The sequence below is a fragment of the Polypterus senegalus genome, chromosome 1, assembly GCF_016835505.1.
Source record: "Polypterus senegalus isolate Bchr_013 chromosome 1, ASM1683550v1, whole genome shotgun sequence".
Taxonomy (NCBI): domain Eukaryota; kingdom Metazoa; phylum Chordata; class Cladistia; order Polypteriformes; family Polypteridae; genus Polypterus; species Polypterus senegalus.
Window position 1 is genome coordinate 78,432,545 of NC_053154.1, and position 27,791 is coordinate 78,460,335.

Below are 27,791 nucleotides of genomic sequence, written 5' to 3' on the forward strand. Positions count from 1 at the left end.
TCATCTTGAATTTATAATTTTAACTTAACATGCAGAAATGTTTTCATAGCAGCTGTTTTTTTTTTCTGTGCAATCTTCTAAGCTTAACAAATGTGAAATTTAGCAATATGTTTACCATAAAGGCGCAGTTCTCTAGATAGCACAGTTAACCTTTCAGTGGTGGTCTCACAATAAATCCAATGGACTGGTCTCAGTTTTTTCCTCACTATGACCGAGTCATGACATGACCTCCCTGTCAGTCTAAGGACAGAGGGAGGTGTGGGTGGCAGTTGTTGCTGTCAGTGAAGACATGGACTGCAAGTCAAAAATAGAGCTTCTGCTTCTCCTTTCCTTGTTTGCTTCAGTGTTAAAATGAGGTTCTGGACTTGACGTTATTTCAAGCTTTCGTTAAAACAAACAAAAAAAAGGAACATTGTATATGATGTTTTCCTGTTTTGCTACAGAGAGTGACAAAAATATAGAACTTTATCATTGTGGTTGTCATCCAGCATTGGATTTTTGCCTAGCCTTGTTTATCATCTACATTCCATTATCAGTTTAAAGAGTATTTTAAAATTACTGCTGATGTTTATCTTTTTGTGAGTAGCTGATTTATTATACTGTAATTCATATCCTTTCACAGAGAATTTATCTAGAGTTATAAGAAAACTTTAATATTCAGATTTATTTGCTCAGTTTTTAACCTTGTGTACCTACAGGCTAACATATTACAGTCCTCTTTTATGCTTTAATTTTTCAATAAAATTGAACTTAATTCTAGAGTATCATTTTTCATCTAATTTATTGGCCATTATGAAACTTGACAAGATGTAAATTTAGTAGAGCTCTCATCTTGTTTTTTTATGAGTTATGATATACACATGAAGATGAAGGGTGGTTTGACCTGAGGCGGGTTGAAATTTTTTAGCCCTTGCTGACAATGTAGCCAAAGTCCAACTTTTCACTCAAGTTAAAACAGACAGAGAGTTACTGTCCACTTGAAGACCCCCCTTTAGAAGAAACCAGCCTGCTCTATTTGTGGTGAAGAGCACATTGGCGGGTGACAAGGGAATGGCAGGTAATTGAGAGTTAACTGCTGCCTTTGTTTAATAAAGTGCTGCATTGACTTCTCAAGTGAAGACAATGCCGATTTTATGAGCATATTTATTCCAATCAGAAAGTTATTTCTGTGATCAGCTGGTATGTTCCAGCCTGTGATAAAAATCAGAATGAGTTATATTAATGGTGGCACAGCAGTTAGTGCTGCTGTCTCACAGCTACTGAAGGCATGGTTTCATTCTTGGCCTGGTTACTGTTTGTGTGGTATTTGGACATTCTCACCATTCTATCTATCTATCTATCTATCTATCTATCTATCTATCTATCTATCTATCTATCTATCTATCTATCTATCTATAGTGATTTTCATATCTGTCTGTCTGTCAGTCCGTCTGTCTATTTATTTTATTGTTAAGAAATCTGTTTTTCATCCTGCATCCTGAAGATGTGTGTTTCAGATTAATTGGTGACCCTAAACCAACCCTTTATCATTGTAGGTAGATGAATGTGTGACTGTGCTTTGCAATAAACTAGCTCTCCATCCTGCCTTGCAACTAGTGCTGCTATGATAGGCACTGAATCCCAGTCACCCCCAGCTAGATAAGCCTGTTAGAAACTGGATGGATTATTTTGAGCTAGTAGAATCCAAATGGTGAACAACTGTTCTACATTAAAATCTTATGTTGAATAAAAAAACTGGTTTGACATTTCAAAGACCTTTTTTTAGCTCATCGACAAAGAAAAGCTGAATGTATCTATCAGATGATCTGCTGGTGAGTGAACTGTACCTGTCTATCCTGTTCATGCAGAATGCCAGTTTGACCACTTCACACAAAGGTAAAACAACATTTTTAAACTGACAGCACTGGTCAATTCACTTGCCTGAGGCCCTTCAGAAGCAGGAAAGGGCCTAACTGAAATATGCTTTAGGGACTGCTAGGGTTACAAGAAAGAACAATTAGAAGTGAAAGGTTAGCTGTTTAGCCAGAAGGCAAAAATGAGTGAATTTCCATTTGTTTTTTGTAAAAAAAAAAGACCATTTGGGCCTTGAAAGGTGAAGTCCCTGAAACATTATTACCCATGTTAAATGGCTGCTTTTAGTAAGAAAATAAAGAGGGATATTCTGCTAAAAACTAATGGAACATTAAAACAGTTTTAACTCTGGCAAAAAAAAAGAATAATACTGAAGTTAAATCAGCTGTATTATTGGCTTGAAATGAGCACAATTAAATCTGAATAGAGGCATTTTGCCAAGCCCTGCCAGCTTATAACAATGAACAAGAATGCTATGCCTCCAGTCCATGATGACTAGAATGTCTACTGATTTTCATTCATTCTCATCTTTTCAGGGTTCTCCATTTCCTAAATGGAACATTAATTAAAAATATGGTTTATTTCTATGTGTTGCACACTGTCTAAACATTGAAGGGGTATGTTTTCCTTTTTAAAATGTGTTTTGTTAAAGTGCTTCTTTTTTGTTTTCAAAGAAGTAAAAAGCCAACAACTAAGTTATGGACTTCATCAATGTGATGCTGATAAAACGGTTATGTATTTAGTTATTTAAATAAAATAATGGAAAATAAATCTTAACCAAGAATATATTCCTACTAGGCTGACCCGCCTTTTAAGGCGACCGACTTTTAAGTTGACCACTTCTTAAGGCAATTCAATATGTAGATCAATTTGATATTTTATACAAACTCATTAATTTGATTATATTGCATTTGAGCGGTATTACTTTAATACTCGTAGTTTCTGTTATTTTTGTCATGATATTTACACTTTTTTTCTATATTGAGGTCACCCTTTTGAACCCCCCTGATATTTACTATGTGGTGAGGCATTTGTACTCCATCAACATTAATTATTTCCAGAGACATAATTTTGTCTATTTTTCCAGCGCATCACACACAAAAGCAAGGGAACGATGGGAGCACCAGAACTCTGCTCACATCATGTCGCTTCGTACCGCAAGCTGCAAGTAGTAAGTCTGTGATAAGCGGAATACCGCTACGCTTTCCACTCATGGGACGGAAGGACAATCCTGATCGCTTTTATATAGTAAGAAAGAAGAAGAAGATATCGCACAGTCTGGAGTAGAAAATCATCTTTTACCTGGAAAAACGAAGCTACAAATCCCGTCGTGCATTGCAAAATGGACGGGGAGTGTGTGAAACTCCGTGCCTGCGTAGCACTCACGGGACGGAAGGACAATCCCGACCGCTTTTATATAGAAGGATGCTCAAAAATGCTTGCCAACAAAATAGTTTAATATATTCATACAATGCTAAGTAGTCAAAATTGAATTAAGCAAGGAGTTGTATAAGAAATACAATGTATGGACAGATTGTGGTGATTACCCTTTCAAGCTTTTACTGCCATGTGAGAGTGTTGTTGTGCTATGAGAGTGTCCTAGGGTGGACTGGTCTCTACCTCAGGATTGATTTCATCACATCACATTAGTTTGATAAATTCTAAAAAGAATGATACCAAACATATATACTGTATGTAGGTTTTAAAATAAGCCCGATTTAAAGCATGACAAAAAACGTGACATAAAATTGTTGCACTTTTAGGCTTAGGATTTTATATATAGCGAGTAGATATATATATATAAAGAGAGAGAGAGAGAGAGAGATAGAGAGCGCTCCATCCATCCATTATATAACACAAAAGGAGCTGGTGGGAACCAATGCTGGGATGAGATGCCACTCCATCACAGGGCACCCTTACACACATAACAATGTTCACATGGTATTAAAAATGGGACAGGGACATCATCTCATATTTGCTAGAAATAAGCAGAAGCACCATTCCAGAATCTAAAAGATGATTTATAATGCTGCCATCCATGGACATTACAGTTATGACCTTCTCAGGAATCATCTTAAAATGTTCTGTTGTACTATACTTGTAATCCTGTGTGCATTTAATAATAATAATAATAATACATGTTTGTTTAATGTTTTGCTTAATTAAATTCAAGGTAGCATAGGGCCAATTCCTAACCCTGCAGCAGTGGTGGCATGGTTGTGAGTGCTGCTACTGTGTAAGCCCAGAATGCTTAGTTTAAATGTAGGAATTTAACTGCATGGGTTTTGCTCTCAGTACAATGATTTTCCTACCAAGTCAAGTGTTTTAGATAACTTGCAAGCTGTAAACATGTCTGGTGTTGATTAGTGTGTCTTGTAAAGGGCTGGCCAATTCTTCAAGTCAAGACAAGTGGTTTTATTGTCATACCATACACAGTAATGCAGCATACAGTGCCACAAAAGAACGTTCCACAAGGCCACGGTGCAACATATATACAAAGAAAGGACAATTGCAAGACAAGTTAAGAACTATTCTATAACATAATCAATAAATAAATAAATAAATAAATAATAGGTAAATAAATAGATAATAATGATTTGAAATAGATAGTAATAAATAAATAATAACACTAGAACTAATGATAAACAACAACAATATAGTGACAAGTGTAACGAATGTCCTACATATAAATTCATTACTAGGGGGAGATCGTAGGGTAGGGGGGCAGCACAGAGTTCAGAGTCCGGACAACCAAGGGGTAGAAGCTGTTGTAGAACCTGGCAGAACTTGAGATGTTACAGTACCGTCTGCTAGATGGTAGTGGGCCAAAGAGACTGTGGGTGTGGTGGAAGTGGTCCTTCATAATATTATAGGCTTTATACAGTAAAGGTGTCTCCAGTGGTGGACAAACAACCCAAAGATCTTTTTTGTGGTGTGCACTATCAATTGTAGGACCTTACTGTCAGATACACTGCAGTCCCCAAACAAGGCAGTAATGCAGCTGTTTAGAATGCTCTCTATGGTGCTCCTGTAGAACGTGGTAAGAATGGGGTGTGATAGTCTTGGCTATGGAGAAGGTGTTAATTGAACAAATAATGCCAACTGCCAGGTGCACACCAAGGAATCTGCAGCTCTTGACCAGATCCATCGCAGAGTCCTCAATGTGCACGATGTTCAGGACTGCGTCACGTTTCTTCCTCCCAATACAGCTTGGGTGGGCACGGTCTGTCTGTGATCCTGAACTGGATAAATTAATTATGAAGTCAATGGATGCAATGCAAATCGAGACAAATCTGGACTAAGCAACAAAAGCTTAATTTGTATCATTTATATTATTATTTGCACAAATGAAAATGAAACATTGCTGTAAACTACATAGTACCAAGCAGCCATTCATTTTTAACACAATACAAAACTACATCTGTACAGACTTATCTTTAACTCCATTGTAATTTAAATTTCTTATGCTCTACATTCAGTAGTTTATCTACTGTAGAACTTACCCCATCACTGGTATTATCTGTGGAATACATGGGAATTTCCAGTTGTCCTTTCTTTTCAAATACAGCATATCAAAAACTGCGCCCTGCGGTGGGCTGGCACCCTGCCCAGGTTTATTTCCTGCCTTGCACCCTGTGTTGGCTGGGATTGGCTCCAGCAGACCCCCATGACCCTGTAGTTAGGATATAGCGGGTTGGATAAAACTATTTATCAAAAACTATTTTATTTTCACTAAAATCATATTTGTATCAATTTTCCAAACCTGCTTAATCAGTGCAGGGTTGTAAGGAGGTTCTATCTGTCCTGACAGCAACATGGGGACCAGTGCTGAAGGTGATGACCGTACTTCATAGAACACATTTGCTCACAAATTCAACACTAATTGAGCTAGTACAATATGAATGTCTTTGGGACGTGAAAAGAAATTAATGTGCTCACGAAAAAGCCAACACAGACACATGGGCAACATGACAGCAGTGACTTAACTGGGATTTTATTCAAACATTCTGGAGGTGTTAGGCGCCGCACCACTGCACCATTCTACTTAATTGGCTACACTCTAATTGATGAGTCAAAATACATTTTTATAAATAATAATAATAATTTCTTACATAAAATGTTATAAGCTTCTAATGCATGTCTCCTACTGCTTCACAATCCCAGCTGGTCTTAGAAGTCTGGAGTGACATGGAAGCTGGCAGCACAGGCGTTACTGTGAGTGTGTGGATCTAAAACAATAATCTTTAGATAATGGCATCAGAGAAAACATCTTACTGGGACAAAATGGGGAAGCGAGATGTCAAACGGAAAGGAGCTGTGACAGTGTATCATGCAAGAATCTTATGGGACTCATTGTATAAAGCACCCGTTCCAAAACATATATAAATAAGAACAGCAAAGGTAAAAAGAAAACTGAGATAACAGTAGCTTCCTTTGAATAAACGTAGCTGAATCTGTGGATATACTCAACCTCAACCAAGTATTGTTTTTCTGTCAATGTGTGAATTAAGTTGACAGCATTCTGTAGCCCTAAAGTTTACATTTTTTACATTTTAGAGCTCAGTATCTTGTCCCATATAATGTGGGAATGTCAAACTTGTTAAATTGAATGGAAAAATATTTTAGTTTGAAAGTAACTAAACTCAAGCAAAGAACAATCGACTATAATAAAAAGACAAACGTAACCTGTCATGATGTTAGTTCGTTTATCACAGTCGTTCGGTGTTACTGGTTTAGTCCTCGAGTGCAGATGTGTTTCAATTTCTCACGCAAGGTGAACACTTTTAAAATTCATTTTGTGATTGCAGACGGGAGCAGCCGCAAGAAGAACAAGAAGAAGAAGATCGTATAAAAATGCCTCGTTTAATTAGATACACCAGCACAATCTTAATTTATTGCGACGGAACAGAGATGTCAAAATGAAGCTGTGTGTGTAACTGGAAGTCAAAGATGTTGCAAAAGTGATTTTACAACATGACAGACGCTTTATTATACTAATTCTCCAAAATCAACCATGTCGTTTTGAAATATGCAAGGTTGAAAACGAAATATATTTAGAAGTTGCATATGAACACAGAAGTAAAGACTTGTTCTCATCTGGATTAAAATGAGTTAGCTCTCAGTTATTTATCAAATAGATTCCGTACTGGAAAAGCACAAAACTCCTGGTGGTACAACTTGGAACCTGGTTATACTTTACAGAGGTAGTCTCGTTATTGTAGTATTGGGACAGTTTGCACACGGCGCCGGATTCTTTATTTAGAAAAAGTACTTCACAAACCTCGTTACGAAAGTTAATATGAAATCACTCACTGTCTGCCCAGTAAACAGTAAAATGTAACCGCATAACGAAATAGCCAGGACGGGACGCCAGAGGTAGAGAAACTCTCAGCTTCCACAGTAAACAAAGAGTTTAATGAAGTAGCCCTGACGGGGACACTCACCCTTAGGTCTTCACTCACAATCTGATAATCTGTTTTTCTCAGGGATGTACATCCGAAACGAGGCTCAACGAAACTAAAACGTATTCAACAGCATTTTCGTCATCGTTGTAATTCTAGGGAAATACATTTTGATTATTTCTTTAACAAGATTTAGGATTAAAACGTGATGTTCGGTTTTGCGGCAAGAAGGTAATAAATGAAAAACTGTTGCTACTTAGATATTACGATTTTAAAAAAATAGACTTTGAAATGTGTTCTATGCATATTCGAAACACTTGATCGAAGTGATCCACATTAAAATATTTTTTAGAGTTAAACAAAAGATTATTGTCTTCCCTTTAATATAATGCAGTATATTTCCTTTCTAAAGGCAAGAGAATGTAAAGGTGGGTGAGTGCGCGCAGGAAACACACACGGAGGTAGAACAAAAACGTGGTTGAATAAGAATCTCCTCGTGCCAGCTCTAAAGAAGTTATAAAGTTAAATAGAAACCCACGATTTTAATTTACATGGCTTGATATGAATGATCGTCACTGTGCCGTCTAATGAATTGTCACTCTGTCCGGGGTAATTCCTCCCTGGCTCGGGTTTTAACGGGTTTAGGAAGGGACCATGGATGGCGTTTTCTTTCTTTCTTTCTTTCTTTCTTTCTTTTTTTCAATTCACAGCTGTCGATGGCTGATTGTAAAATGTGATTCTGGAATATCACATGCTTTTTACTTGCAAAAGTTGTTTTAATAGAGAGGATTTGAATTCCAAACTGGGTGCTTAGGCTATTATATGTCAAGTGTCTCGGAAGTACAGTGTGCGGAATCTTTTTTGTCGTGTTTTAATCTACTACTTAACGTGATGAATCGCCTAATATATCTTCAGACACTAAATCACGTTATGTTTTTTTTTTTCTTTTTATCAAATGTGCTTTGTTCAGAAGCAAAGGAAACCCCCGAGGTTCTCAAATTAGAAGTTCAGGCAGATTGTGACAGAAAGCACTTTTATTTCTAATAATTAGATTAACCGCTTCGCTTTTTCTTAGGTGCCATGGGCAAATCTCCCACTCTGATGTTCAGAACCTGAGGCACTTAATAATCGCGTTGTATTAAAAAAAAGGCAACAACAGGCATAAAAACCCATCAACACAGAATAATTACCACAACCCACACCATTTACGTTCCATTTAGATTCATGACTTCGTGGCTTGGTTTTAACTGTTCAAAAATTTTCAACAAATAATCGAGTCAAGGATGTGTAATTATTCGCTTGATTTCTCGAATTTGATCCTCCTCAGTTATTACTACCAGAAGACGTCTGAATTTTGCGTGTCTTAAAACATCAGTAGCAGCGACAATGGCACAGTTAAGCCATTGTATGACTACATCACAATTTGTGACACTAGCACGGACTGCCATTGAATGTCTTGAAGAGGGTGGCCAACAGGGTAGTCAGATTTATGCTTTAAACAGACAACCTCGACCGTAACTGTGTTAAACCAGCAGTTGAATAATGGATGGATGTTCTCTACCACTGGGAAGGCCTGTATGAGTTTATTGACTTATGTGCAAATACATGTGCGCTTTACAGTGTTCTTTTTTACATAAGCATTATATAATAATCATATAAGACCAACGCTGAATAAAAATAAATTTCATTCACCTGGAATATGCTTAAACTAAAAATATCCATTCTTATATCCAGAGTGCTCTACACTCTTAAAAATGTTGGTAATTTAAAGGCACTTCTTTACGGCAGGATTGTGTGGTTCTTCATAGAGCCATTGCTTGATAAAAGCACCATTTCATTCTGTGATAGGTTCTTTGCATATGAAGTTCATTTTAAGTGCTTTGAAAAACTTCCTAATATTTAGAAAAAATCTTTATTGTATGGTATGCACTACTACCAGCAGGACACTAATAGATTAAGAATATTTGTGTTTCTGTGTATATGTGGCAAAAGTCCTTTTAAAACGGATGCATTTATAGTATATCATAAATCTGTTATCATCTATGCATGGTTATTTACTGTATGGAGCCTGTGACAGGTCTAAATAAATAAAGGTTCTTTCTAGAACCTTCATGTGGATAAGTCTTTTGTGAACAAAAATGGTTCCCATGTGACATCGCTCTGAAGAACTACTCTGGCACCTCTATTTTTAAGAGTGTACCTCACAGATTTAGTGACGTGGGTCGATCCCCCAGCTTTCTCACTGTGTTAAGTTTTGCATATTCTCTATTCATTTGCATGGGTACTTCGTTTTGCTCGCATCCAAAAGTTTTATTATTTCTTACTAATTTATTTAGTCACTAAATAAATTACCCCAGTGTGAGAGTATATGTATGACCGTTCAGTTCGATGAAATGGTTTCCCGGCCAGGGCTAGTTTGTTCCAGGCTTCTCGCGCTCTTAGCATAATGTCCTTCTCCCACAAACCCTGCCATAGAAAATATAATAAAAGGATTGTTTTAAATTGAAAATAGTTTAGATATATGCTTAGTTCTACGTTTGGTGAGTTAACACTAAACACGTACTTACATGCAGTATAACAGTATATGATCATGCGGATACTTAACACGGCTTTGTATTGTCTTTCATTAACCTCTGTTGCTCACATCTACAGGCATGCCTATTACAATGATGTGTATTTCATCTTATTAAAAATATTGAAACTAACACCATAACTTTTGTTAGCTTATTCGTAATAAGTCCACTATGCTCGAAACAAAACCCGTCAATAGCTTAAAAAGGGACTTTTTGATGACAGAAACAAAAGTACACTACCATAGGTCAAGCCTACAAGATTAAATAATATACTGTATTGGTTACTATCCCTATCAGACTCAAATTTTGTGTGTGCATGAGGACCGAACATGATCAGATTTCTTTCTCTAGTAAATAATTAAAAGTTGACCAATCGGACCAGTATACTAAACGTTGCAGGGATCTGTTAAGCCTGGTTCACGCCCCCTTTTTACCATCCAATAGGATTTCAACATAAGACGCGCAAGGATCTGTTGCGAACCGTCCCAGCTCCTAAGAAGGAAGTTCTCACCATATAAGGAAAAAGTAGCATACCCACGTGCATGAATGGGAGGTTAGTGTCACTTTCAGAAGGTCCCACGGAGTTGAATCAGTGATGGAATTGACAGCCGCCGGGTGAATTATTCCTCACTTGAAAACGTTTTACTGTATATATGATACACTGTATATTTTATAGAAGTGTCTTTACCAAGAAGGTGGCTTTGTCCTTTTCTACACCCCACAGCGTGAACTCCAGTCTTTCGCTGATTGCTTGTTTGGATCCAGCTGGAAACTGATTTTTTTTTTACACTGAACACGTGGATTTTATGCGGAGTAGTAATATTTCGAGATAAGGATGCACTACGACAGATAGGGCTTGTGATAGAGTTAACAAAGAGGCATTTGTCTTAGTAAAGAAGAATTAGCTTATGAAAATTAATAATAATGTGATGTAAGAAGTGTGTGTTTATCTACAGCCATTTTGCTCTTCATTATTTATTTTCCGTTTACAATTTTTGTTCAGCGTTTCTATCGGTATTTTGGTTGTAGAAGTTTCTTATTAAGTATTTTGCGACATGAAGTAATACAGTCTAATGTTGAATGTTAAGCCAATTAATAGTTCAAGGATATTTGGCGCCGTTAGTCTTCATTCACCATGGTTATTTTAAACTAGGTGAATCCACTGGACAAAGGACTGGTGTACGATACATCCAAGAATTCAGTGCATATTACGGGATTGGTAAGGATCTGACTGCACTTGCTTTGAAAGTGATCCTCACACGTATCGCGATTTCCGGGTATAAAGAAAACAACGAAACTACAAGCAGGCACTCGGAGAGCTCTGGATCTAAATATAGAAGTATGAACTGTGTTCTGAGACTGGATTAATTAGACCGCCGCGACCCTTTTACTTTCCGCGGCTCTTCTGTACGTCAGAACGGATCATCACCAAAGCGCTGGAAAGAGGCAGTGTTTTTGTTAATCGGGAAGTGCTGCTGGATAGCATGGCAATGGTAGTTAATCCTTGGCAAGAGGACATCTCCACGGGCCCCGGGTCTCAGGGTAGCTCGCAGTCTCAGATATGTAGTCAAGAACCAGTCGGAACTTCCCTCCAGACACCGGGAACACCCTCCGGTTCCACGCCAGGCAACGACGCGCATTCAGGGGATAAAATCCCTAACGTTGACTGTATGGTTTGCGGAGACAAATCTAGTGGCAAACACTACGGCCAGTTTACCTGCGAGGGCTGCAAGAGTTTCTTCAAACGTTCAGTGAGACGCAACCTAAGCTACACGTGTCGGGGAAACCGAGACTGCCCGATCGATCAGCACCATCGGAACCAATGTCAATACTGCCGCCTGAAGAAATGCCTCAAAGTCGGCATGCGAAGAGAAGGTGAGTCGCCGGAAGCCGGCCGACGAACGTTTGTGAAATTCTCTTATACTTACGGTTGCATGCTTATTGTATAAATACAAGTTGTTGTGTGTTTCTTCTGGAAATCATTAACCATCTTAATTTGCAGTCGTAAAAAGAAGTATTTTTGCTTAGCATGTTGTTTTAATCTATCTATCTATCTATCTATCTATCTATCTACTATCTATCTATCTATCTATCTGTCTGTCTGTCTGTCAACCCGTCTACCTTGCTGTCAGTCTGTCAAAAGTTTATTATTTAGAAGTAATAAGAGTCAATGTTCTTGTCACGGAAATAATAGACACTTCTTATGAAGGCTGGTATCGCGAGTATTCTTAAAAGTGAGTTAACAACACTTGTGTATATATCCTCCAAACTTCAACTGGTAACTACGTCGGCTATGCATAATGATGATATAATTTTAAGTTCCGTTTTTTATCCTTAGAGCAACATTAACGGAGGACTTTAATTTATTGTTTTATTTAAAGATTACCATAAATCACCGAACACAATGGTAGAGCACCGACTTTAACAGCAACAAACAACTCTGCGTAACTGAATTTATTCCTCCCGATTATATCACGTACATTGAAGTTAATCGAAGAAAAATGGTAGAATTTCATTTCATTATCCATAAAGGTAATCAAAACATGGGATCGAAGTAAGTGACAGTGGCGGTTAGTAATGTTAAAACACTAAAAGCGTGAATGTTTGCGCAGTTTCTTTGGAAAATGTCTTTTGCTGTCGTGTTTTTGATCACATTTTTTCTGAGAGTTATATTCAGAAGATGACCTAAATTACCGCCAGACCGTTGAATAAAATTATAAACGGCACTGTGAACTCCCGTATCTACACAAAAATCACTGACAGATTTGGAGCGACGTCGCTCCACCTCTGTGTTTAGCTGTCGTGTAGAATATCAATCAAGAATGAACTCTCAGAAATGTAGTGCGCTTCATTCACAGCGACACTGCTTGCTAGTAAAATTTTTGGACATAATTTAAGCACAATTTTACCGATATAGATAATGAGTAACACAAAACAGATCACACTGTATGATATAATACAGGAGAAGAAAGTCTGTTTTTTGTTATCCGCTTATTTATGAATCGTTCCAGAGCTCCGATGATTTGCTTTTATTTTTCGTCTTGCGTCTTAATCCTGTGCCCGGACGTTAGTTTGCGGAGTTTGCACGTTCTGAGTTAACTTGAGTATTCCTCTGGGTACAACATATTATTATTAATATTCAAGGATTTACTGGTTAGGTAGATTGGGAATCCCACACTGACCCCTGTGTGTGCGCGTGAGTGTGTGTGTGTGAGAGAGAGAGGGGGTCCTGCGATAGACTGGCGCCCAGTTAATGGCTGTTTGCTATTGGATTCTGCACCCCCACCACCCCATCTCTACAGCAACCTTGCAGCGGATTAAGCGGATTATAGAACATTATGTTCCATGCAGTAGTAATTTCCTTAAATGAGCATTAAAACATTGGAGAAATATTGTTTTGTTTTCTGTAACTTGTAAAGTTAAACCACTCAACCTAAAGGGCCCCACAGAGCAAATGTACGTACATTTTATTTCAACTAAAAAAACTTTCAGATAGATAGATAGATAGATAGATAGATAGATAGATAGATAGATAGATAGATAGATAGATAGATAGAACATTTACGGCTTTATATTTGCAAAAAATGTTTTAAAAACAGGAAAAGACCATACTAATGCACTTGCTAAAGAAGAAATGCTACATGGCCATAGCAGAATAAAATATAAATCCTTTTGGAATTGTATATGCTTCCAAAGCCAGGACAAAGTTATGATTGAAGACTTTCTTTAAAGATGTTATATCCCAAAATAGTCATTATTTAACGTTAAATTTTAAAACACCTTATATACCTAACTTGTACTTCTCTTCTTTTATCAAGTTTTATTTAAATGCATGAGACACACCAAATCATTCCTTTACATTCATAGGTTTATTTTTTATTTACTAATAAGAGAACATTTTCCAAAAGTAATGCTGATTTTTTTTTAGAAATCTAAAAACTAATGTTGTTTCTAGTATTGTAGTTATTCATATTGGTAACATGTATTTGTGCTTTAAATGTTAGCGAGTTTCTAATACGATCATTTAAAGGTGACCACGTCCTATCATACTATTACTTTCGGAACAGGATCAGTAAAGGTAGAAATACTACTGTACTACTACTATTACAATAAATAAATAAATAAACTTTAAAAGTATACATTTAAAATCTTGGTGATTTGGCTCTGAAGGACGCAGAACCACAGTCCGTTTAACTAAAATTGTTAAAACACTTGCTGTTCTTCAGTGCTTATATTTTTTAATGATAGCTATGGCCTTATAGTGAGGCGCCTTTGAAATCAAGTGTGGATCATCATGGGCGAGTTATGCTGCATTCAAAAGATGTTTAATTCACCTTTGAAAAATCATGGGAACGTTTTCATTTTACTGTATGGGACCCTGTAACTTTTCTCAAAAACTCAAGAAAATACCTTGCAGAATTAAGTTGAAAAAGTGTATGTCTCAGTTCCTAAGATAATGCTTGTCAAAAGAAATCATTAATCTGCGTTTGAATTGAAAGTAAGGATTATTGTAAGGTAATGTAGAATGTTCACTTTACATATACAGCACCTGTACACCATGGGGGTTATGCAGTACTAAACTCCGAAAAAAACGTGATGCATAGTCACGGCATTTTCTTTCTTCGAATGTGCCGTAAAGCCTCACGTACCCAGAGATTCTCTATGTGATTGTTATAAAACGATTGGAACGAGCAACACCAACACCTGTAGGCCACCGGCAGTCATCATTAGCGGGACGTTTGCTTGATACCGACAGCTAACAAAGCAGCGCCACCTGCTGTTTGTCCAACAACCTTAATGCACAATCCTGCTTTTTCCAAAATTCCTGACCAAATCAAAACTCTGAATAAATTATTGACATAAACCGAGTTTGAGCTGACATATGCAGATGACTGAGCTGAAGCCTGAGATTTATGATGAATGTGTGGCTAAGCAGTTGGGCTGTACTGTGGAGCAGTGCTCAGCGCGAGGTTTCGGCCACTGTCTGTACGCTTCCCAAGTGTCTGTCCAGTTTTCTTACTCAACCCAAAGATGCGGGATAGTTTAATTGGATAAATCGTGCTGTTTCCAGACAAACTCCGAAAGTAGTGGAAAATGTGTGTTCAGAATATTGGTGGACGTGTGCTTGCGTGCTGTGGATTGATGTGCTGCGGCCTTGACCGTCGGAATGCTCGGGGAGAACACTACATCAGTGTCGCTAAGAGCCACGTATTGTGCTGATGAACTCTTTTAAACTGTTGGCAGCATTTTTTCTCGTATTTTGCATTCCTTCGGAACAAAGGGCATCTTTCAGACAGTTAAAAAGAGGCTATGCAACTATTCAAAAAAGAGGCAATGTTTTAATTCATCTGAGACTGAGAGAAATTAACATAATAGCCAGTATCTACAATGAGAGGGGTATACAGGGTACGGCAGTCATGGAGGCGAATTATCTGCACAGTCATTGATACCATTAATATTTATTTGACACCTTTTTGGGGTCCGTGCATGTCTCGGTTTCTGCCCATAACGCAGCGCCGTAGGTTTAACGCTGCCTTGCTAAAGTGCGTCTCCTTATTTTAATCTCCTCGCACACATCGAGGATTTAGAACTATAATGGAAAATATAGGTCAGTGAAAACGGCATTAATAATGAAATGGTTCAAACAAAGCCCACATGTGAGGAATCGTTTTGTTTTCTACTCTGATATTGTTATGCAATTAAGCCATTTAACGTAGCGTTAAAGAATTTAAAGTCATGACAAATACTACAAGTGCAAAATATCCATAGGCTTTAAGATTTTTTTACAAGTTTTCACAGTTTGCAAATACTTAAAAAAAACATCAATCAGAGAAAAGTTAAAGACATTTACTGTAATAGATTCGACCGCCACCAAACTACACTCTTAATAAAGGTGACAAAGTGGTTCTTCAGAGCGACGCCACAGAGGAACTATTTTTGGTTTCCAAAAGAACCATCCATACGAAGCCGTTAGAAAGAAAGAACCTTTACATCCATTACAGGGTCCGTAAATAATCATTCATAGATTATACTAATTCGTATAATTCGAATGGGACTAATATTTTTGGGGCTTCGTGTTTCTTGATCTCTGGTATTTCGCCAGCTCGCCCACTACAAATTAAAGATTTCTGTCTTGTCCTCATATTAAGAAACTTCTGAAAGCCCAAAGAACACATTTAATATACAAAGACCCCTTCTCAGAATTAAACGGTTATTTGTCAAGAACTGGTTCTATGAGGAGCCATTCAGCCCAGTAAAGATCCATAAAATGCCATTAAAGAACCGTAATTTTTAAGAGTGCGGCTTTCAAAAAATCGTACAATATATTGCATTAAAACGGTGGTGTGCTAATGTATCATTTTTTGAAGAACTATTACATGCATTCACGCATGTCACCGCAGGATTATAACTTTTCACGTTCCATTCATTGCAACACCCAAAAACACATTTTGTGTGAATTAACGCTTAAACGTGCAAGTAAGACACAGCACCGTGCGTAAGGCATGTACGAGCCCAGAACTGGACATCAGTGCATCGATGGTCAGTCAGACTTAATCACTGCATATGAGTGCGGAGTCTCCTGTTAACGCCTCAGCTAAACTCGAAGGCTCTGAGAAACATGGGGCTTTTAAAGGCCGCATGCAGTCACGATTAGAGAGCCAGCTACTGCACCACTTTGTCGACAGATAATCGGGGCGGCCGGGGGGGGGTCAGGGGATGGGTATGACTTTTCAAACCTTAAGCATAAGTGCAGATTTCCCCCCAAATTGTATTTACGTTATTTATAAAGCTGTTAAGTCGACGCCTTTTGTGAGAGAGTATGATGATGATGGTGATTCTAATAATAATAATATAATTTATTATTATTATTATTATTATTATTATTATTATTATTATTATTATTAATGCGACGGCGGCAATTTCTAAGAGGATTTACAATGACAAGAGTACTTTAAAGTTCTTTACACCCCTTTATTTACCATTTGAAGCACAAGATCATAGTGAAGCGGAGGCGAGATTTTAGCACACAGTTTTTGTCATTTAAGGCTGAGATTTTTCCGCACGTGTTTGTGTCTTTTCACTGATGTTTTTGAAAATGACGTTTAGTCTAACCTCCTGATCAGAAGTAACCTGTTCATTTAGAAAAGTAGAGCTTTAACAGTCCGTAGTGGTCGCAAGGCGACGGATGCGATTTATAAGCAGAATTTTCACTGATCACATTAATTGACACTTTTATTCATTTGTGTCTGTGGAGGTTGGAGCTGTGTTAAATTATTAGTTGTTATTACTCAAATGTAAAGTGAATAGAGTCATTTCCACGTTTTATTTTGATGTGAATAAATTGATTTTACTCGATATTGTATTTTGATGTTTTTCATCATTGCTATAGCTGGAGAAATAAAAGATATTCTTTCAATCTACAGAAACGCTTTCTTTACAGATTAGATGTTGCAATGTCAATACAGCTTCATGTAATTGTGAAATGATACCAGTTTCAAATCCTGGTTAACCTAAAAATAAATCCTTTGATTATGCTATTTTACTTTTGGTTTATATTTGTTAATAAATCAAATTGTGCAGGTTTCACTTTTTTATCTACTTATAGTATCTAACATTATTCAACATTAACATTAACTGTATTCAACATTACTAATGTTTGTAACACTAATGAGTGATTTTGTCATTTTAAACAGAAAAACCCCACAACATTAATACTGAGAGAGATTTGTATTAATGAAAGGTGGATTGTCAATTAAATAAGAGTATAATACAACAGTCTCAGACCTATGTATTCCAATTGGGAATGCCTATGGAGAAACCAGTCTATCCTTGGATCACCAACCAGCTCTGGACTACAAAGGGGGGCAATTTAGAATTGCCAATCAATCTGACATATTAATACATTTATTAGATGACTAAATGAAAATGAATATTTTTGTTTCTTTTGATATAATTAAAAAACAGGCCCGGAAGTGGAATGTATCACAGAAAAAAAAAAAAAAAAGAATCTTAAAGCTGCTGGAACCAATTCAGGGTCATAGGGGGGCAAAGTCTCTCCTGGTAACACTGGCCATAAGGAAGGAAACAGCCCTAGACAGGGTGCCAGTAATTCACAATGATATTTTCAAAAGTTGGAAACACTGCTACTGTATTCAGTATTTGATAGCTCTAGTTATTCAGGGAAGAAACAGTAAAATGATTTAAAGAAAATTTCTTAAGAGTGCATTCCCATATAAATGTTATCACAACATCAGAAAGAAAAGACTGTGTGTTGTTTAGGAAATATTTCTGTGATTAAAACATGTTCCCGTGTTTTTACTAATATTTCCATCACTGGAGAATAACGTCCTAATTACTGTATGAGAAGCAAACTGTACTTAACATGCTATTAATGTAATGAAATTGTGTTCCTGTATCTTATTTTAAAGTCTTTCAACAGGAGTAGTTTCCCCAGCATAACTGTTTATGAGTGACATTGTATAAAATATCATACAATGACAATACAGTTTGGATTTATTTGCAATTTTGATTTGAAATGAATGCATATATTTAATGTGTCTGTGGCTATTTGGCACTCTACAGTGCATGAACATTCTGTGATTCCAAAGAACATATTACATATTTGGTAATCTATATGCAAAATCATGTGTTCTAGATTTGAAAGTAACACATTTGTTGTAAGGTTCATTGTTTGTAGTTTTTTTTTTAGTTTTCTTTATACAAAGCATTTCTAATCAATATAGAACCCTGTACTGCAGGACAGTCTGATGCCACAGTGGGTAGCACTGCCGCTTCATGATTAACGTGTCCTGGCTTTAAAAAATCTTCCACAGACAGGCATGTTAGATAGCTGGGCGACTCTAAATTGAGAGTAGGGGTGTGTGCCCTGCATTGGGCGGGTATCCTGTCTTGTGCATAATGCAGCCTGGAAAGGCTCTGACCAGACCCTGCAGCCATGAAGTGGGCTTGAAAGTGGATGGAGGAATGTGCTTGGAATATCCTTTAAAAAGGCTTCATCTTAAATTAGCAACCACAGCTAGCTGGGTAATGTTTATTGGAAAGGTGTGTTGATAGTTATTTATTCTGCACACATGCAAAGAGAATTACTTTTTTTCTCAATTTATAGAACACATGATTATATTTGGTTTTGTCATTTTCTTGTTTTATCCATTAAGTCCATAGTTTGACCATTTTGGACTGTTCATTAATGTCGATTGTTGGGGTTTTGTAGGGCTGCAGGTTTCATAGTGAACACACTTGAAGCAATCTTTGAGGACTCTGAAATGATGAAGTAAATCAAGGTGAATGAAGTAAAATTCATTGTTAAAATGAATCAGAAGATTATATTTTAAATAAAGAGAATTGTTATTTCAAGTCTGATATAGAAAGTAATCTGGACATATATACGTTCAGAGTGCATATTCAGAATTGTTTTCTTAGTTGTGCATATACATGATGCATTAATAGTGATTTGTGAAGTAATTTCATTGTTCAGTACTGAAACTTGTGTTTTAACTTGATGGTTGACATCCTGTGCCTTGTCCAGTAGTAGGGCACCTACTATATTCCCAGACTATTGTTCAAGATTCCTCCTTTTCTGCTCACTCACTCACTCATAATGTGCTGCTGGCTAACAGCTCCAGAATCCAAAGTTCATTCCCCTGGCAGGTCATCATGTGGACTTTACATTCTCTACTTGTGTTACGTGGATTTCCGCTGGGTACTCCAGTTTGGTCGCTCGTCCCAAAGCTGCCGTTAAAATTCCCATTTTGAGTGAGTGTGCCCTGTCTATGTTGGTTTCTACTTCTTGCACCCCATGTTGTTGGGATAACTTTAAGCCCCCATACCCACATGACACAGTATTTGGAAAATGAATGAGTATGTTTAGATTCTTTGAATAAAATATTATTAATTGTAAAATTTTTAACTTTCTTTCTGCCTTTCAGTTAAGTCAGTTTCTTCTTTGTTACTCATTTTTTCAGCCCCTTGTGCTCATTTTAGGAGTACCACCTGTATTTTAATAGCTTTCATTCCACTTTGTATCCTCAAATTTGACTTAACTACTACTATTAACTCACACATGTGCAACTTGTGTAAAGTGAAAAAGTTAATGTGACCTTCTACTGTAACTATAAAGTGTTGCTGATTGGGGTAGTTACATGTGAGTCATTTTTGAAATGTTGCAGTGGTGGCGCTGCTGCCTCGCAGTAAGGAGACCAGGGTTCGCTTCCCGGGTCCTCCCTGCGTGAAGTTTGCATGTTCTCCCTGTGTCTGCATGGGTTTCCTCCCACAGTCCAAAGACATGCAGGTTAGGTGCATTGGCGATCCTAAATTGTCCCAAGTGTGTGCTTGGTGTGTGTGCCCTGCGGTGGGCTGGCGCCCTGTGCTGGCTGGGATTGGCTCCAGCAGACCCCCGTGACCCTGGTTTAGGATGTAGTGGGTTGGAAAATGACTGACTGACTAATTATTTTAAATTTAGGAAAGTATAAAACCTCTCCTTTACTCTTATTAATAAGTTTCTTTGAAACTTCATTCCAAATCACAATGGTTAATAACATTGAATAATAATTTACTTTTTGTATAGTTGTGTATAATTTTATAAAATATAATGATATTCCATAATATTGTCCTCTAATTTTGCTATTTTATTCATTGTGAGATTCACTTCAAGATTCAAGATTCAACTTCAAAATCTTGTATAAGTACTGTTTTCTTCTTTAAGTTCCAGGTGCAGCGGCCACCATTAAACTGTTTCCTGCCTTTTCCATTTCGCACCTTTCTGGGCAATTTTATTAGAGTTGGCATAATAAACTTTACATGCAAAATCATTTGAAAACATGTGCTTCTGCACCATATGTGTGACTACCTTGTGCAGTTTATGTTTAATGTTAACACTTAAAAAAAAAACAAAAAACAATCTGGTATAAATGTACCATGTAAGAAACTGCAGCTAGAGTCGCAACAAGGGGGTTTGCTATAGTTAACATTTGCCAGCTTTGTCCACCTTTTTTAGAGATGCACTCTGCAATATATCTGAATGTCACGCTTTCTCAACTACAGTAGATAGAAGTTGTGTTGATGTACAGTATGTGTGTATTATAGTGTGTGTGTCCTCGTATAATCAGGGAGAAGAACACACTGTTCTCAAAAGCCTACAAAACTTGTTAGTTTTCACAGTACTCTGTCTTCATATAAAGGATATCTGTTCTTAACTAATGCTTTAGCTTAAGTATAATAATTCTATCATTTTTTTCTTTAGAAATATTAAATTGGTCAGTTTTAAGACAACATGTAAGTGTTTCCAAAAGCTATGGTAAATCAGTATATTTTCTTAAAATATGATCAAACAGTAGGAACTTGTGGCTTCATTGTCATGTAAAAAGCTGTTGACACCTCAGCTAGGTGCTTTTTGTATGCAAATATCCAGTGAATGTTCACTTTCTATTAGTGAAAGCCAAGTTTCTGTCCACAGTGGATTAAACAGACACTGTCACAGTGAAACAGTATGTGCAAGTGATTTACACTGCTCCATCATCTTTATCTGAATCAGAGATGAGTAATGATGAACAAATAATTAATGCATTACTATATCTCACTGTGGTGGTCTGGCGCCCTGCCCGGGGTTTGTTTCCTGTCTTGCGCCCTGTGTTGGCTGGGATTGATTCCAGCAGACCCCCATGACCCTGTTGTTAGGATATAGCGGGTTGGATAATGGATGGATGGATACTATATCTCAGAAATTATTTTTCTTAACGCTCTTAATCTAACATAGAGCAGCTTAGAGATGGAAGCTATTCCATCAGCATCAAATATAAAACTGGAATCAAACCTTAGAACCAGTCTCTCTTCCATGCTCGCCTATGTACCATACATGCCATTATTCTCATAGAACCAAATTAGACATTCAAATCAACCTAATCTGTACATTTTTAGGGATATATGTAAAAAAAAAAAAAAAACAGAATACATGGAAAAAGATGAGCCCAGGCATTTGGATCTAAAAATTATAACTAGTTTATGAGGTGAATAATAAATAAGGTGTTTTTTAAGGACCAATTGTAGATGTAACTGGATATGGTTTGTCCCTCAGTAATGACCTGTTGTGACTTCTTAATTGTCTTCCTAATATTCACATTTACAATTGTATTCATTATATAGACTTGATACTCTTTTCACATTCTGTGTATGAAGAATAATATTAATCTTGGATCCCAGTTGTTTTTTTTAAATGAATTGTGACACAGATGGATACTTGTTAAGGATAAAGTTTGTAAATGTTATATAGAGTTTTTCTTCATGGAAACATGTATAGACATTTGGAATAATTTACCAAGTATTATGGTATACAGTAGGCCATTAGGGTCTTTCATGATGTGATGTCATTTTGGAGAATTTGGGCAAATACGAAAAATTAACTTAATGGAGCTGAATGACCTGTTCTCGTCAAAACTGTTTGAAAATTCTAATGTTAAAGTAGACCCTGAAGTTTCTGTTTAGTTCTTACAGCACCCTATTGAGTTTCCCAAACAGCTGTAGATGTGCATCAGTAACCAGTGATATTTTGTGTAGATGTAGATTTGAAAAGGAGAGAGAAGCACAATGCATTCTAACTTGCCTATATGCAAAAAAAAAAAAAACCACATTATGAGGACATTATGACTTTTCAAAAATATACATAGTTTCCAGGGAGAAATAAAGCACTTGTTTTCCTGCCAATGGAAAGACATCTGAGCTACTTGGTGCACTGGAGTCAATAGATGGAAAGATTCTGTCATCAGATTAGATGCCCAGCACAGACTCTATTGTGGAATGCCCAGGAGTGGATGGTCTGCCAGTTGGCCATGGTCTTCAGGACTGTGACTGGGTCTGACTTTGTGTTTGACTTTGTCTGTTATTATTGGCTGTGGACCCAAGCCCCCAACTCTCCATGTCTATTTTCTCCAGCGGTGCTACTAACTGGAGTTTTTGTTTTCCAGCCCTCAATTGTCACCTGGCCATAGTTCAGCAATAATAATAATTCTTTACATTTACGTTCTTTACATTTTCACTACTCAAAGTGCCTTATGTCGAGAATAGAGAGCCACGTCAACCACCACTAATGGATAAATTAATGGACAGATAGTGTAGGGCTCCTTTTATGTAAATCAGTTTCAATTACTTTGTTTTCCTGTCTGTTTAAGCAAATCTGTGTCTTTATGTGTATTCATTACGTAATTTGTACTTTGTAAAGTTTGCTTTTACTTGTGAATTTGTTAGAGCTCAGTGAAGAACACTATACAAAAATAACTTGAATAAATTGAATGCATGTGAATCAAAAGTTTTGTAAAACTCGATGAGCAAATAGGGGGTATATCAAAAAGTAGAGTCACGAGGTGGCCCTAATGCAAGTCACAGCCAAACCACTTTCACTCTTTAAGAATCTCTGTCAAAGTTCAGATTTGTTTTAACTAGGCACACAGTGAACAGAAGCCCTCCCTTTCTCCCCCTTTACTATTTCTAAATACTTTGTGTCCTCCCATATCCCAAAGATTTGTTTTTTAGGTTTACTGAAAACTCCAAACTGGCCTGGAGTGAACGAGTGTGGATATCCACCCTGGTGTCTCATCCATGTTTGGTTCAAGCCAAGGGTGTAGTATTGCTTGGATATATATTATAATGTACCTTTCTTTGAGCTGTCACACAATTGTTTACAATTTATACTTTGTTAATAAAAATTAGATCACAAAAAACAGTGTTGCTGGGATATGGGTTATGGCTCCCTGCAGCACTTTATTTGATAAAGCAGGGTCAGGAAATGAAGGAATGAAATTTTAATTTATCAGGTCAGCCGGAATTTTTAGACAAAGTCTTTAAATGAATTTTTTTCAGAATTGTATGCCATGCATCTGCTTATTTTAATTAATGTTAAAGTAAAGAATACATAATAAAAATTAAGAAAAGCCAAGCAGCGTAAGGAAATAAACAGCACAAGTGGTAATGCAGGAGGAAGCTGAAATAGGGAAGCATGACGAGAGGAGATAATAAGAGAAAAAGAGAGGTGAAGGGTTAAGAAAGAAAAAGGCAAATAAGGGTTCCTCCTCCGCCGCAACACAAATCATCCCTTTGTTATAATGTGAAAGCCGGGGCTTCCCTTTAAGTCTGTCATTTTGAAGCATATGTGAGCTCAGTTGTCTTGTCCATTTTATAGACGGTGTGTTTTTATATCTGTACTGTAATCACAATTTCTCAAGTTCTCTCAGTTTACTTATGGAACCAGCATCATGCATTCAAATCCCAGCCTCAGTCAATGTGTGGGGTTTGTAAATTCTTTCCACATCTGCGTGATATTTTCTCCGGGTACATCTGTTCTTCTTTGAAATCCCAAAAACATGTGTATTTGAAGGTGTCAGTGAGCCCTCATACGAACTGGTGTCTAGTTTGCACCCAGTACTTCCACAATAGGCTCCACATATGAATGAAGTGGGTTTGAGAATGTTAACATCTCATTATTCAGTTTGTGGTGGTGTATTCTATTAAACATGCTTCTAAAAAATATAGACTGAAACAGTGTTGCTTTCCTCAGCTATCCAGTTGGCCTCTCTATCTAGTACAAGTAGGTCAGAGATTCATGAACGCTTTGGCAAGCAAGGCACTTTGTAATTCCATTCAAAAGTGTTGCATTATAGAATCATTAGGTCCAGATTTCTGCCACTTTGAGTTTTATTTTTGTGGTTTTGTATAATTTGACCGGTTAGTGTACGGGATGTATCTCAGCTGGTGACGTTTCTGTGGTTCCTGCCTTATGGTCATTGTGCCTTACTGAAGTGGACAAGACAGGTAAAGAAGGCAGCTGCATGAATAGACTGTTATTCCAATTTTATTTACTCAGCTCAGTCTTTTTCTCCTATTTTACAGCATGTCTTCTTTTTTAGAATATGTTACATGCTAACAACTGGCTACACTTAATTGCTGAAATTTTGTCATTCAACACTAGCTCAAAATTAGAAAAATAAAATAAAATCAACAAAAATAGCAGTGTTGGTCTTTGAGCACATGTATCAGATGAGTAAGATGTTAATTATTGAGCTGACAAATTGCTTTCAATTTATGCAGTGATTTGAAAACATGAGTAATCAAACAGCATGCCAAATCTAGCATCCTTTCTTCGGGGTCCAACATAATTCTTTTTTCTTCTTGCAGCACATCTGCTGGGGCTAAAATGGTTAATCAAGCAAGACTTTTCTCTTCCCTGATTTCCAATCAAGTTATTTCAGCTTGATCTGCCCCTTGTGATTTCTCCTACCCGCTAGGGATGCTTTAATTGTGGCACTTTTCAGAGGCCTCTGTGCAACCTTTTGGTATCTGTCAGTTCTGTTAATATTTCCTATTAGAAAGAGTTTAAACATGCCTGCCTGTTGCTGCTGGCAGTCTTAATCTGAAAACATATTGCAGAGCAGGCGGGTTTAATCAAGCTTTCACACATACTGTACTGCTGCCCATCAGAGGTGTGTGGCTGAGGTTTATGTTGAGCAAAGACATTATTTTTTTCATTTTTATGTTTAATGAAAATGAAATCAAATCTGTGAAGAATTTAAGACTGACACATTTGTCTTTCTACATCCCCGTTTTTCACCATCTTTTTAGACTTAGCAACTTCCAAGTTAATATTAATTAACTTGATGTTGGAAGATAACACACATCAGTGTATGCTAGGAAATATGATGTGTTTTATTTTGAATAGTATGCCACTAAATTGTCTGTAAAGAAGAACAAAATCAACTTTACATTTGGTGTGCTTAGTTGTAGCCTGTAAAGCAAATAAAGTAACATACTTGGATAAGAAATAGTTGCACATTCCAGGATGGTATGAATTGGGTGCTTATTGCATTCATATTACATGCATTAAGGTGGTGATGTTTGATGGTAAGAGAGCATGGTGGTGCACTTGTTACCACAACGGCCCCTCACAACACTTATATGCTGAAATATCAATTGGGCTAAATATCAGCCCAATCCCTAACTGTGCAGAGTTGACATTTTTTCTTTTCATGCACATTCTCTGTGTGATAGGTTAGTTGTTAGTTAGTTTCTAAATTTGCCAAATGTGATTGAGTACGTTTTGGATCATCTCAACCTCTAGGCAACACAATGTTGTGTTTAAGTAGATTTAGTAACCAAATGGATAAATAAATGGTTATTGGGTGTATTAAATGAGTATGAACGACTTTTCATTTCTGGAATGAAGTGTTCTGTGGAGAACCTAGGTGCAATATAAGGTGTTTCTCTCTAAGATTGAACATAGAAGAGTCGTAGTGAGATGAGAACCTATGCCTTATGTGATTTGATAAACCACCAGCATTAATAAAATCAAATCCGGAACTTCCAAGTATCCTGCTCAAGGAAGCACAGCTCAGATGTTATCCAGGGTGTCACTCATTGCTTCATTTGTTAAAGTAAACTTCCCCTTTCTCTTTTAGCAACTATATGTGAAGTCAGAATAATTATTTTGGGTGCAGTTAGGCTACATTTTGTATTAATGTCTTTCATATTTGGTCCACAAGACAAATTAAGATGTTATATATTAACGATATAACTTCTGAAAGACAATTTTGAGTGATGATAACAGCACTAATAACAATTTGCACCCCTTTAATGGATCTCAGATCCATTTGAAAAGTGAGATGAAATATGAAGATAACACCAAAGCTAATGTATCATAATTTGTTATATGTATTTCTTGTTGTATCTGATTATTGATTGTTCCCAAAGGATTGAATATAAAACCACGCAGATTTTTTAAAAAGACATACTTTGTTAGGACACTGTCTATCACCAAGGGAAAGGTGTAGCAGACCCCATTTGAACCTGGTGATACTGTGGTTCTTGTTTTTAATTTTTTTCACTTTCTGACTTAGTACTATACATGGTGGTATCACTAGTAAAATACTATCCACGGCATGATCTATCTTAAAATTCAGACTACAGTCCTATACGATATTTGAGAACCATTGCATATGTTAAAGGAAAGGAATGGAAGCCCTAGAACCATTTCAGCCTGTGACATTTCTGACCACTTTATTAATCTCTGGTTGTCTACTTATTGCTATTTTTTGTGAATTTATTTATTTGGATAGAGAAGTGGAATCTAATTAGGTCTACTATGTTATGGTCATACACATATTTAAAATATCCATTCATCCATTTTAGTATCCAGTTAATTCATCATTAATGTTACAAATATCCAGAGCCTATCCTACCATCTCTGGACAGGGCACCCTTTTATCACAAGATACAATCAGACTTGCCTGTCCCATGTACAGTTGCCGGTTAACTTTTTCAGCACACTTCTTAAAAATTTAGTTACAACAGTGTAGTCTTTGGTAGCACATCTAAATGAATTTTAAGGCATTTGATGTTCATCATGTGTCTCCTCTTTCGACACCACACACATTTGTTAAGCGTTGTTTCATGTTATGTTAAATTTCACAAGCATTTTCAGAATACTGCAGGAGCAAAACTTGACTGATGTAATGTTATATAGCAAGCTGTAAGTAGGCCTATGCGCTACACACACAATGAAAGCAGGAATTAGGGTTTTTCACAAGGGCCTCGGAGAGTGAGTGCAGTATGGTACCCAAGTGAGGCTTGAAAAATAACTGACACTGGTTCTTCTGCGTGTATGATGATATTTTGTTTTCTTGTTTATGTAGGATGGAATATATTGAAAAATTGTATAATACATTTTTAACATTTTTGTAAATTGAATTTAAGCAATAATTTCTCATTACTTTGTCACACAGCCTCTAAAACATACACTGGATAACTCTTTGTCTGGCATTTTTCTAGTATTGTAGGGTGTCAGATTCCATGGGGAACTGTACAGATTCAACTGAGCGTATCTTTTCACAAACCCTGAGGTAATGCAAGGATATGCAGGTTTTCTCACAAGGTACTCTCCATATCAGGTTTATGAAAAGCTCTTTAC

General features: G+C 36.9%; 1 protein-coding gene across 3 annotated transcripts in view; it reads left to right on the forward strand.

Moving 5' to 3' along the window:
• Positions 1-1,006: 1,006 nt before the first annotated feature.
• nr2f5 (nuclear receptor subfamily 2, group F, member 5) overlaps positions 1,007-27,791 on the forward strand; it is a 56,773-nt gene continuing 29,988 nt past the window's right edge. Inside the window, exon 1 of one of the 3 annotated variants that reach the window (XM_039751394.1) lies at positions 1,007-1,057. In XM_039751394.1, coding sequence (XP_039607328.1) covers positions 1,051-1,057 — 7 coding nt within the window. In that variant the 5' untranslated portion in view covers positions 1,007-1,050. Of the gene's footprint in view, positions 1,058-7,422; positions 7,485-10,393; positions 11,702-27,791 lie in introns of those variants that run through there. The other 2 variants (XM_039751402.1, XM_039751377.1) reach the window with 2 other exon arrangements.